The sequence below is a fragment of the Osmerus eperlanus genome, chromosome 7, assembly GCF_963692335.1.
Source record: "Osmerus eperlanus chromosome 7, fOsmEpe2.1, whole genome shotgun sequence".
In the NCBI taxonomy this organism is placed as follows: domain Eukaryota; kingdom Metazoa; phylum Chordata; class Actinopteri; order Osmeriformes; family Osmeridae; genus Osmerus; species Osmerus eperlanus.
This window is the reverse complement of record NC_085024.1, coordinates 14,258,142-14,271,623: the sequence shown is the minus strand read 5'-3', so window position 1 is coordinate 14,271,623 and position 13,482 is coordinate 14,258,142. Positions and strand designations below refer to the sequence as shown.

Here is a 13,482-nt window from a genome sequence, read left to right as displayed (position 1 = left end):
GGAGGAGAGGAGACCAAGAGAGAGGAGAGGAGGCGAGGAGACCAAGAGAGAGGAGGAGGAGAGGAGACCAAGAGAGGAGGAGGAGAGGAGACCAAGAGAGAGGAGGAGAGGAGACCAAGAGAGAGGAGGAGGAGGAGAGAAGACCAAGAGAGAGGAGGAGGAGAGAAGACCAAGAGAGAGGAGGAGGAGAGAAGACCAAGAGAGGAGGAGGAGAGGAGACCAAGAGAGGAGGAGGAGAGGAGACCAAGAGAGGAGGAGGAGGAGACCAAGAGAGGAGGAGGAGGAGGAGACCAAGAGAGGAGGAGGAGAGGAGACCAAGAGAGGAGGAGGAGACCAAGAGAGGAGGAGGAGGAGAGGAGACCAAGAGAGAGGAGGAGGAGAGGAGACCAAGAGAGAGGAGGAGGAGAGGAGACCAAGAGAGGAGGAGGAGAGGAGACCAAGAGAGGAGGAGGAGAGGAGACCAAGAGAGAGGAGGAGGAAAGGAGACCAAGAGAGAGGAGGAGGAAAGGAGACAAGGCTTTCCTTCCACCGGGAGCAGGAGTCTGTGGCAGACTGTTAAACCCATCTGTGGGACGTCGCCTGGTCTAACACACTGCTCCTTTGTTCCTCTCAGCCACCATTGTGCTGCTGCAGGCACGAGGAGACACCATCTCACCAGAGGTCACCCGCCTCGGGCAGTCTCTCCATGCTCTTCTCTCTCCCAGGAGGAGAAGCCTCTCCACTATCCCCCGCTCCTCTAAGTGACGTCCCGCTGTCCGCTTCTGTGGCGGTTGGTCACTGACATCAGAAATGTTCCGTTACCCAGCATGCACCACACTCCACCAGCGGCCTCTGCCCAGAAGGTCACGCACGAGGGCGTCCTCTCCAAACACAGCTGGCTAAGAGCAGGGGAACGTGCACACACACACACATGTACTGTATAGTTCTCACACACACACACCCACCCACACACACACTCCTCAGGTCAGTCACCGCTCCGTGGTGGTTTGCATATCCTTCTGTGTATTCTCCCCCACGCAGTTCCTAATCACGACCCTAGCCCCCTCCCCCCCTCCCCCTTCCCCCAGCATCTCTCAGTCACCACCGGCCCCCTCTGCATTAATAAAAAAAACGAAACGGAAACACAGTCCGCATTCTGTCTGCACATTCCCCCAGCACACTAGCGGAAGGACGATTGTGCCCTCTGGGTTTCAGCAGAAGGTATTCTGGGAGATGTTAACTTGACCTGACTAGTTAAGAGTTAAGAGTTAGGCCCAGATTTGTGCCTGACTCTGTGTGGAGGAAAACGCTTGCTCAGTTCCCTTAGAAAAGAGATGATTAAAAGATCTAGGACTGTAATCACTCATTCATTCTCCAACCCCATAATCATCCTTTTTCCACTGCTCCGTCATTTTCGGAGAAAAACCCCTGTAGTTCCTGTAGCTCCAGGAGTTGTTACTCTGGTATTAGGAAGCCACACTGGAGTCTTGCTTCGGGGCTCTTCTCAGTGACCAACATCATAATTGTTTGTGTGTGTGTGTTTAGAGACAGCAGTTCCTACCGGTCTGTGACTGCCTTCATGAACTCATCCAGCAGCTCATCGTAGGCCGCACCCCTCACCCTCTTCTGCCTCAGGCCGATGTACAGAGGGTCCTTGAGCAGTTCCTGAGAGAGAGAGAGAGAGAGAGAGAGAGACACACAGAGAGAGACACAGAGAGAGACACAGAGAGAAAGATGGATGGGGGAGTTGGACTAAAATAACACTCGAAAGTGTTAAGAGTGTTTATGTGTGTACACAGTAGGTACTACTTTTTCATGTTGTTGTTCTAGGATCCTCCACCCCCCTTCTCCCCTCCCTCCGTCAACACTCTGCCCCTCATCTCAAGCTGTGGTTACTTACGGCTTTAATAATGCCCGTCTCAACTTCTACCAGAACTCCCACTGCTGTGACACAGCGTTAAACGCAGACTGCACACAAAACACTCCTCCCCTCCCCTTCCCCCCCCACACACACACACACACACAGGCCCGGCACTGTAATGGGAGGCAGGTGTGACCAGGGGGCCCAGAGCAGATGATCCCGTCTGCTGTGATGGAAGCTGCAGATATGTCACTGTCAACCCTGTAACCCTAACCCCTCAAACCGCTCCTTGTATGTTAGAGACCTTCAGTAACAGTCCCTATAAACCTGAGCTCATCCACAAGAGCCTTTTGAGTGGTTCTCCAACCGCGCAGACTCCTAGCAGACTCCTGCTGGTCAACTCAGGTTTCAAATGCCACTGGCTGGACCTGATCAGGTGATACTCAGAGGCAGAGAGAGGGAGATCGAAAGAGAGGGAAAGAGAGAGTATAAGGGTGGGAGAGGTGGCTCCTGGTTGGCCTCCCTTTTAGATGGCGCCCTCCTCCACCTCTCTCCACCTATCATTTTACAGGTCCAGACTAACGCCTGGAGACAGTTCTGCCTGGAGAGTCTAAGTGGCCCTGTAGTGCGTGAGTAGGTAGGCTGGGACGGGCCTGTGTTCTGTCAGCAGTTGGCCTGTGGTGCGTGCGGCTGTGCTGCCCTGACTCTCCTCTCTCAGTCAGGTGCCCAGCACATGAAGAGAAGCTGAAGGTGACCTTTGACCCCTGTACCCCCGGCGATGGGGAGATGAGAGGGACGTGGAGGAGAGGGCAGAACAGGGATCATGAGCACAGGTCACTGGCCAAGTGTGTGTGTGTGTGTGTGTGGGGGGGGTAATCCATCATCTGAACACTTTGATGGGGTCTCTTCACTCTCTCAGTCACACACTCAATCTCAAAGCTCAGAGCGTCTGCATCGACTCAGGGCCCTGTCCTGTCTGTGTACACAGAGACCTTTATGAGGGAACTCTCCTACTTTGGCCATAGAGAGCCCATCCAACAGTCAGACAAACGGCACATTGTCTACGGTGACATCATCGGCTTTTAGTCCTGCATGTGTGTGTTCCTGTGTGTGTGTGTGTGTGTCACTAAGGTAACTCCAGGTGAGATCAAAACACACGAGAAAGAGATAACATCCAGAGTTCTGCCAGGACGGTCTCTGTCAACACGGAGTGTGTGTGTGTGTGTGTGCGCGCGTGAGTGAGTGAGTTAGGAGATTCAGAGTGAGATGTGCAGGTACCACAGCTCTGTGGGATTAGTTCTGGTTTCCTAATCCACATCCATAATCCAGAGGAGAATATTACAGATCACTACTACTGCTCATCTGACCCTTCAACTTCACAAGAGACAAACCCCTCTAAGCAAGGAAATAAATGACAGTGGGTATAAGGGGGAGGGGTGAACTTGGAGGGGCTTGCAGGAAGTGAGGGTTGGAGCAGAAAGAGGAGGAGGTCTCCATGGTGCCGACCCCAGAGTCAGCGTGACCCAGAGCAGAGTCTCCAGGCTGGTCCCAAGGACACAACTAATCCCATAATAACCCTCATTTCAGCTATTAGTTACTGCTGGCTAGAGACCCCAATCCTCCCTCTGTCTCCACCAACTCTGACACCCTGCCTTTCTCCCTCCCTCCCTCCCCAACACACACACATCCCTCCTCCAGCCTTGATTCATCCGGTTACATCTTATTGGTTCTGTCAACTCTTCAGAATAACCCACACATGGAAAACTCTGCTGCAGCCAAGCCTTTAGTCTGCATAATCAAACCCTGCCACTGTGTTTGTTTGACGACTGTAGGCATTCTGAAGGTGATGACTGATTTGTATTTGTCCGGATTATGTCGGGGGAGCTAAGGGGATTTTTAAGGTGAATGTGCTTCACTTGTTGTAAACACTTGTCATTCCTGAGTGTTTGTGTTTGTGAGTGTAATCTCTTCTCTCCGAGCTCCTGCTGCTTCACATCTGCTATTAGTTTACAGGTTTGGAAAACAACAGGGCTGCACTTCCCCAGACAGGGAGAGAGAAACTCAACACACCTCTGAGTCTGCCAAGGCTCAGGTCTGGCACCACAACAGCACAGCACAATCATAATGACTCCCCAGGTCAATAGGTAAGAAAGAGCTTGGTTTCACACACACACACACACACAGTGCTATTTCCCCTCTTGGCAGAAGAGAGTAGAGAGTGTAGGTTGAGGACACAGACATAGAGCAGCAGATCTAACTGTGCCAGAGGCAGCTTGTTAAAACTGGGTTCAAATGTTCTAGTGCCAGTTAACGACCAGAACCAGGACACCCTGAAGCTGTCTTGATCCTCTCTGGACCTGGAGCCTCTTTACACCATCCCTTTGTGGCTCACAAGTCAGAACCTGGACTCAAACTGGTAACCAGGACCAGAAGCACAAGTTTTGGCAATGACAAATGTTGTGTTTTGCAAATTTTGCTGTGTTTTGCTGGAAAATGTTTTCACATGACGTCTATAGAATACAGGAATACAATAAGGCACATTTAATATTTTTTAAAGCTTTTTTGGGGCGAAGATTTACAATATGCAAATAGTCCCCTCTTTTACGGCAGTCAATCTGCTCTTAAAATCCAATCAGAATGATGAGAGTGATTTCACCTGGTTAGAACTAGTTCACACTTTCCACTGTGCTGATGATAAGACTTACTGAAATTATGTTAGCAGTCATTTTATGCCAAGGCCCAGCAAGCTTCGCAAACACAAAATGTATGTTGCTCCCAATACTTTTGGCCACGGCTGTACAAGCATACATTGTCGATGACACAGTGTAGATGTGTACACACACAACGTCTACATATAGTAGATGACCCAGAGTGTGTATATACAGATGTGTACACAGCCAGACTATTCTTAGGCTGTGTCCGTTTAGGACTGTGAACACACACACACACACACACGTGACACCCTGCCATATTCTGGCCTCTTAAGCTAAGATCATCTGGGGAGGGCTATAGCACTGGGGGGGGGGGGCGACAGGGAGAACCATCAAGAGTGACCAGACACCAACGGAGCAGCGCTGGCTGGCAGTGCTCGCCGGCAGGCAGCTGGCGAGGTGCTTTCCCAGCTGGCAGGGCGGAGGCAGCTGACCTCACCCGACCATAACGCCTACCTGGATGTAGAGTGTGTGAGAACCTCTGGGAGTCTGGCTCAGTGTTGTGTATGTGTGTGTGTGTGTGTGTGTGTGGGGGGGGGGTGGGGGGGGTGGCAGGTTGGGTGGGAACGTTGGCACGTTTAAAACCTGGTGATGGAGTCTGTTCCAGCTGGCATTTCCCAGCTCTCATATCACCTGTGTGTGTTAGTGTGTGAGTCTGTGTGTTAGTGTGTGTGTGTGTGTGTTACCTGGTTGTCTGTGCCCACGTCCAGCATGACGGGCAGACACTGCTGGGGTGGCATGCCACCGCAGGCGGTGTAGAGGGCCAGCTTGCCCACAGGGATGCCCATGCCATAGCAGCCCAGGTCCCCCAGACCCAGGATACGCTCCCCGTCCGTCACACACACCGCCTGGAACACACACACACGTCAGGTTAATCAACAAAACAAACACATCGGGAGCTGTGGAGCTAGAGATTGCGTAACAGCCTGGCCACTGGGGGCCAGCCTGGCATCCTGATTGGCCAACACAGTCCACTCTCCCACGGCCCTTTTAACGAGCGTGTACCACAACACTCTGTCCCCGCCCCGGGACATGACGTCATTGGCTTAACGAGCCTATTAATACTCCTCTGTTGTCACTGGGGGACTTTTGTTTTATGGGATATATGACATAAAACGTGCCAAAGCACATTAGGCTCATCTGTGTGTGTGTGTTGGCTCTGCTCTGGAACAAGACAAGGGGAGAGCAGAGGGGAGGGGGGAGAGACAGTGCCATCTGGTGGAGGGAGTACATACCCGTATGTCTAGCTCGGGCCAGCTCTGCAGCATGGTGGAGATGTGATGGCGGTCATGGATGGTGATGAAGAGACCCCTGGAGCAGACACACACACAGAGAGAGAGAGAGAGAGAGAGAGAGAGAGAGAGAGAGAGAGCGAGAGAGAGCGCGAGAGAGAGCGCGAGCGCGAGCGCGAGCGCGAGCGCGAGCGAGAGCGAGAGCGAGAGCGAGAGCGAGAGCGAGAGCGAGAGCGAGAGCGAGAGCGAGAGCGAGAGCGAGAGCGAGAGCGAGAGCGAGAGCGAGAGCGAGAGCGAGAGCGAGAGCGAGAGCGAGAGCGAGAGAGAGAGAGAGAGAGAGAGAGAGAGAGAGAGAGAGAGAGAGAGGTGGTCAGATGGACAGACAGGCAGAGAGAGAAGGAGACAGTTGATACAGTTGTGTTAGAGAGTCTGTTTGATATAGAGATGGTCAGATAGAAAGAGAGACTTAAGAGAGACAATCTGAAAAACTGGGAGACAGACACACAAAGCTCTGCTCCCTCCATACACAGTAAAAAAAAAGACAGTGTTTTCCTTGCTAAATCCTGAATTTACCATCAGACTGGTACCTGAGTAGGCCCAGGGAGACCTCTAGACTTCACAGGCTGTTTGATGCCTGGGTCTTTGTTTCAATCAACATTCTCCTATCCCAGAATGCACAGCGTATCTGGACCTAGGAAACTCCCTATGGGGTTTGGACTAGACCCCTCCGCACACTATCCCTCCCTCCCTCCGGCCCCTGGCAGATGTGCCAGGGGCCCCAGGAGTGAACCCACAATGGATGGACATCCAGGAACCCTGGAACCCCATGAGACACCCCATGAAACACCATGGGGTGAGGGTTCCTGGAGAGAAGGAGAGGAAAGGGGTCCTTGGAGAGGAGAAGGATGGCGGAGAGGGGGGAGCAGAGGAGAGCGGAGGAGGGGAGGTGCGGGGGGGGGGGCGGGGGTCAACCCATCTGGTCCTGAAGGGGAGAGCCCAGCTCCATGTGTGTGTCAGAGAGACAATAAAAACAGGACTATTTGTAGAGTCAGCTAATAAAGTCATGATGAGCGGTGACAGGTCGGACCCTCCTCCACTCCTCCCTGCACACACGCACTCCCCGTCCGGCAGGGACGCCAGAGCAGAACACAGACGGCCGCGTAAAAGTGTCGTATAAACTATCCTCTCTGATAGCTGTGAGGTCCAAGAAGTCTCCGGTGTCGGATGAGCACGCTCCGACTCACATGTGGTGCCAACAGGACCAAGATTCACCAGCTCAGGTTCCTCAGCACCGCCTGACCCTTGGAGCCCGCTAAGCAGCGGTGACCCCATGCAGAGCTGACGTTTACCCGAGGAGAAACCCCATGGTTAAGCCACGGTAGTTTCCATAGCATGGCAATGTGTGTGTGTGTGTCCGCTGACTAAAGAGTAGCCAGGTCCACGTGTCTCCAGTGAAGAGACACCAACCTTGGGCCACATGATGGCCCGCGTCAGGGGCCCCTGGGCCCCCTCAGAGCAGGTCAACACGCCCCGGGGCTCCACAGCCAGCAGAGGCCCTTCTGCAGGCCTGCCTTCACTGGAACATTGACATAGTCTGTGTGGCATTTGCACAGCTGTTTGGATCCATGTATGAGAAATGGGATGACCTGCAGCATGTGCACATCTAGAGACAGGCAGAGGAAGAGCATCAGGACATAGAGGCATGTCCTATCGTGATGGCTGCCGTGAGGGGATTGACCGCTGACCCCAGTGGGCAGAAGTTGAGCAAATAAAGCAGGCGGCGTCCCTCAGAGAGACGAGAGACAAGAGAGAGAGAGAGACAAGAGAGAGAGAGAGAGAGAGATAAGGGGAGAGAGGAGGAAGTGGGAAGGGGAGGGAGAAATAAAAGGGAGATGGGCTTCTGCCAGGTTCTGATGATCAGACATCTGCACTCCTGGCGCTGACTCACAGCCCACTAGAAGCCCTTGGAGCAGGGGAAGGCCAGAGGCAGAGCAGCCAAACGCCCCTCAGGGAGGTGGTACGGTCCTGAGGAAGTCGGAGCTGCTCCTTCCCCTGACCTGGAACAGCAGCCAGCCACCGGGGAGAGCTTAGCTCCAGCCAGCTCACTGACCCACAGCCTTAACAACACACTCTGCCCAGGAGAAACCCAGTCGCTCAGCCAGAACACATCCGGTTGCTGGATGCCACACAACCCTCACCAAGGCTCCGGGGCTGTTACATAAGCTGCTGACGACAGGGCTGTCACACTGCCACACCTGGCCTGCAGCCTGGGGAGGTCAAAGGTTTTAAGATACAAGTCAAACCAAACAAGCTTGTGTATGGAACATTCTGGAATGTCCCCCGGAGGAAGGAGTGCGAGGTGATTCTACAAGGCAGGAAGCAGGTAGTCAGACACACACATAGGGGTGACATCAAGCCTCACACACACACATTGGGTCCTGCTTCTGGTATTGATTGTAGAAAGGGAAATGTGATATTTTCCAAGCCCAGGGAGGGTTTCCCCTCTCTGGGACAGTTCGTCTCCACTCTCCACATCTGGAGTGGAGGGTTAACAGTTGGAGCAGTCAGTCAACTACTGCTGTCATGGCTGCCTCCTACCTGCTCGGGTTCAAGACATTACTTTCTCATTACCTTCGTCGGCTCAGTCACTGCTGCAGTCCTGGAGGGGTTATGCAACCGGGGGGGCTTACATAACACACACACACACACACACTAGTGTGGTAGTAACCCTACACTGGGAAGCTGTCAAGAGATAAGAGAGACATCCATACTGTCCACAGTGATGTAATAGAAGCTTGCTACATGTGCAGAACTGGGCCGCAAGTTCACTCACATCAATGTGTGTGTGTGTGTGTGTGTAGGTGTGTGTTTATACAGTATGTGCCGATGCCAATGATTCAGTGGAAAAACAAGAGACTTTGCACTCCAATATTACTGCTACAGAGAGAGACATACAAGACAGACATGCAGGACCCCAGTAAGCTGTATTACACAATGTCATAAACCCAGACTCCCTCTACCCTTGGTCAACTTTGTGATTAAGCACAGTTGTTGATTTAGTGGAACCCGGCTGAATAAATCATGAATAAATTAGACAGTAGCCTGGTTCCAACATGAACATAAGTGTCCTTCAAATGGAGGCCTGGTTCCAACATGAACAAAGTCATTCAAAGAGTGGCCTAGTTCCAACATGAACTTAAATGCCTTCGAGTGGGCCTTGTACAGCGCCTGTACAGCTAACTGCAGAATCCGAACTTGACATGAACATAAACAAGATGAGACGTCTCTGGTTCTCATCAGACATGTCTGGAATGATCTAAACCACAGATGACAATCCTGGAAGAGTCACTGGCCTCCAGGGTACTGAATGTGTCATTCCAATAAGTTTCAGGGTGTTTACGGGGGCCTTCTCCACAGAAGACAACAGTCGAGATGGAAGGAAGGAAACAGAAGAACACACAGAGAAACAGGAAGAAAGTAATCGAGTTTGTGACAGGGCAGATGTGACAGGACGGATCCAAACCCAGTCTGCTCCAGACCTTCTGACCCGGCCCAGGCTGGGACCAGACCCTCAGAGCTCCATCTGCCAGCCACGGGGGCCAGAGGCTCCCCGGGGGGCCTGGCTGTGGTTCCTGGACGGCTTCGGGTTTGTGTTGAATATCAATCAGCCGTTTGCTTCGACCAATAGAGTGGAAAGAGAGCAGCGTGGGGTCGAGTGGGGCTAAGGCACACGCTGACCAGCCTGAATGACTTACAGTCTGCCTGATAGCCTGCACGCCTGCCTGAGTAGTCACGATAATCAGACAGAGAGACGGACAGAGAGAGACAGACAGACGAGAGAGAGAGAAAGAGGGAGAGAGTCAGAGAGAGAGAGAGAAAGAGGGAGAGAGAGAGAGTCAGAGAGAGAGAAAGAGGGAGAGAGAGTCATGCGTACTGCTGGATGTGGTATCTGACCGCGCGCTGCAGAAAAAAGGACTGACGGGACAATATTTGTGCCATGAGGTCGCTGGTTTCAGCTCTCTGCCTCTTCCCTCTCGGAGTGGTATTTCATGAGCTAAGAGCTAGAGAGAGGGACAGGAGGTTCAACCATCTGGAGAAGTCAGCTCGCGCTGTCCTTCCTCTCAGCGCTAAGCAGCCAGAGCTAATGCTAAGTCAGACCTGCCAGACCAGCACGGCTGTGCAGTGGATCAACTGTGCTGGAGGAGGGAGGAGAGGGGCAGAGGGATGGAGGGAGAGCCAGAGGAAGGCAGGACATTGGCACTGCCCAGCCAAGGCACTGCCAGGCCGGTTGTGACGCACATATGCCCGTTTAAAAATAAGTTATAACAACGGAACAGAGCAACATCAAAAGAGTCTAAATCTGCAGCACAGCCCTGAGGAAGGAGAAGGGGATGGAGACAGAGAGGAGCTGGATGAACGTGAGCCCCTGTCTCTCTCTCAGTCTGCCGAGGCAGTGCACCCCCCACTACGGTATATACACCCCCCACACACACACACACCCACCCACACTGTGCATAGTCCTAGCGTCAGACAGGATTCCATTGCATGAGAAGGATTCCCAGTGGGCCTTCCCATAAAACCTACCAAGAGAGACGATTCCAATTCAAGACCTAGGAAAATTACAACCCATAATAACCCCACACCCCTGGGAGGGGAAGAGGCAAGGAGAGCAAAGGAGCGGAGGAGAGCTGAGCTGAGGAGGTGAGTTGGCACGGAGACCGCACGCCTAGTTTGACGTGACAATCATCACCTCGGCCGACAAGAGCCCCGGAAAAAAAAAAAATATGTGTGTTCCGAGTAGAGTGATTCATGCATGCAAACAAACATACGGAGGGGGCGAGAGGGAGAGCAGGTCCTGTGATCTACAGCCAACTGCCATACCGTAGGAGCCAGTGAGTCAGCCAGACGGCAACGGCCAGCTGGATATCCGGACTGCGAGGCGGTTCAGGTTGTCCAGTTTCTCAGACACAAAGAGGGAGACGAAAATGGGAAGGGATGCGAGACGGAGGAGTAAGGTGGTGATGGAGATTGGCAACGGAGAAAAGCCAGGTCGGAGTGAGAGTGAGGCAGAGGCAAAGAGTGAGAGATAGAGAGAGCAGAGAGAGAGAGAGAGAGAGAGAGAGAGAGAGAGAGAGAGAGAGAGAGAGATGAGAGAGATGAGAGAGAGAGAGAGAGAGAGAGAGAGGAGAGAGAGAGAGAGAGAGAGAGAGAGAGAGAGAGAGAGGATGAGAGAGAGAGAGGAGAGAGAGAGGAGAGAGGAGAGAGAGAGAGTGTGAGAGGAGAGAGAGAGGAAGGAGAGAGAGAGGGAGTATGAGAGAGAGGAGAGGAGAGGAGAGATAGAGAGGAGAGAGGAGAGTGAGAAGGAGTGGTGAGAGAGAGAGAGAGAGTGAGAGAGAGAGAGAAGCAGAGAGAGTATTGGATCACCATCCCTGTGCGAGGAGCTGTGATTTATGAGGCGCTCTGATCTCTCGGACGCCTCTGCAGACAGATCTGGGATCAGGTTTAGAGCAGAGCCGAGTGGATTCCTGAGTGTCCACTGAGAGACAGCCGGGACAAAAGCTCAGAGAATGAGACAGTTTGACCATAAGACACCCCAGAGATGGAGACAAACATCTTTTATGACTTCACACCCAAACACATCTCCTGTACATAGCAGACTATTGCCTCTCCAAGACACAGACACTAGAGCTTAGCAGGAGAGTCTGGGTTTCAGGCCCAGGCGATCACTCAGAGCTCCAGTAGGGTCACATGGGGTCAGAGATCAGGGTCAAAGGTAAAGGGGCTCTCTAAAAGGGGTGGTGCCACCAACACGTCTAAGCTAAATCACGGTCATGAAGTTGTCGGGGCAACTATTGCAGCCAATTAAAACACTCCTGTCTGAGGGTCTTGATGGAGCAATGACATGAAACAGCCATAAAAACTTTAGTATGGGATGCTTCAGCCGTGACACGACACATCCATGTCCATGACACAGTTAACGTAATGGAGTAACGCAAGCCTGAAAAAGTTGGAACTGGTGCTGTACCATACACAGCACTCCCTAACCTACTAACTACTCCTCACTTTACATCTACCAACTCATCTTTACTCCTTGTCTCGTGTGTTCTTATCTCCTGACTTGACATTTAGGGATAGGAGCACGCAACACTCAGGCTAAGGCCTTAGTGTAGGGGCCCGGGTTCAATTGCAGTGCAGGCTATTTCCTGCATGTCTCCCCCTCTCTCTGTCTCTATCCCTCTCTCTCCCTCTCTCTCCCCTCTCTTTCCTGTCACCATTTCACTGTCCCAATCAAAGATAAGACATAAAGGCCAAAAAGACCTCTTCACGTCTTGTCTTCTCACTCACTCATCCTTTCCCAACTCTTGACCTCCATCTCCCCCCTCATCATCTACTATATAATCTTATCTCTCATCTCCTCATTTGTCTTTCCCACAGTGTGAGGGATTGTGGGAATCAGGATCCGACTGCCACGCAGAGCATATTATTACAACTGGCTGGAGAAGAGCGTTTGGCTGCAACACAGTTTCTACAGAGACACAGAGGACCTCTTGCTGTTAGTATGAGGGATATGGGGATGCAGCTCACTGAGGTGAGTGCGGTTTAGATTGGGTACACTGAGGTACTAGCAAGCTGTGCTGGGCCTGGGCACCGGAGGACTGGGCAACACCTGGTTCCAGTGGAGGAAATGATTCTCACCATAAGGGTATGGGTATGGAGGCTTTACAGGCTCTCAGTGAGCTGGCCCTGGCATCGTAATATGTTCCTAAGCTAATGAAGCTGTTGTCTAATCAGAGTCCAGACACGCCTCTGATTGTTCATGTGGGCTGGCATCACGTGATTGGCACACTCAGACGACACGCCAGGAAAGCCGTGTTGGAACCAGGAACAACACGCAAGTCCTCTCCCTGTGTGCTCCGCATGCCAGGAGTATGTCGTACGGGGCCTCTCATGACGTTTTTGACTACGGCCTAAAAAAGGTCAGCTCTGTTGCGAGTATGTGCTCAAACGATTTAGAGAGACACACACAGAGACAGTGTGCAATGAAGCTTGGAAGGGAGTGTTTGTTTTGAGTGGTTTTTATCCCCCAACCCATCGTAGGGGGAAGGCACAGCTGGACGGGTCCAGACGGCCCGGGCCTTGTGCGTGAGTGGGTGACCTGTTCACAGCCACTACCGTTTAGAACTGCAACTCGCGTGCGGTCGTTTGTTAAATCCAAACACAAACAATCCACACCTGGCCTTTACAAGGCACACAGGGACAGGGGGGGGGGGTGGCAGAGCAGGTCGCTGGTTTAAACCTGTCTCTAATGCCTGGATAAGAGCTGGCTGGAGTCCCAGCCAAACACTGCTTATACACACTCCCACATCTGCTCTGGCGTCACGGTACACACACACACAGATGTGCATGCATATAAAAAGACGCACTCGCATACCAACATCCACTATGAGAGACATAAAACTTGTTAAAACTTAAAAATATTATTTTATATCAATGTACACTGTTCTGGAAATATAACTGTCTTATGCCCTTCCGCTATTGAAATAACTATACAAAAAAGTCACATCATTAAAACGTAATAAAACTTTGGACACTGACACTTGCCAACATGGGGCATTCCATAAAGCACCATATTTAACTCAGCAACCAGTTCATAGGTCCCCTTTTCTCTTCCAGAAAGAGAGAGGGATTTACTGAGGGA

The 13,482-nt window shown here is 52.1% G+C and overlaps 1 protein-coding gene across 2 annotated transcripts in view; it reads right to left on the bottom strand.

Moving 5' to 3' along the window:
* The window catches only part of me1 (malic enzyme 1, NADP(+)-dependent, cytosolic), a 40,990-nt gene that overhangs the window by 4,613 nt on the left and 22,895 nt on the right, over positions 1-13,482 (bottom strand). For both annotated transcript variants that reach the window (XM_062465065.1, XM_062465066.1), the window contains exons 4-6: positions 5,787-5,862; positions 5,238-5,399; positions 1,541-1,644 (exon numbers count right to left, since the gene is read on the bottom strand). In XM_062465065.1, the coding sequence (XP_062321049.1) occupies positions 1,541-1,644; positions 5,238-5,399; positions 5,787-5,862 (342 nt within the window). The remainder of the gene's footprint in view (positions 1-1,540; positions 1,645-5,237; positions 5,400-5,786; positions 5,863-13,482) is intronic.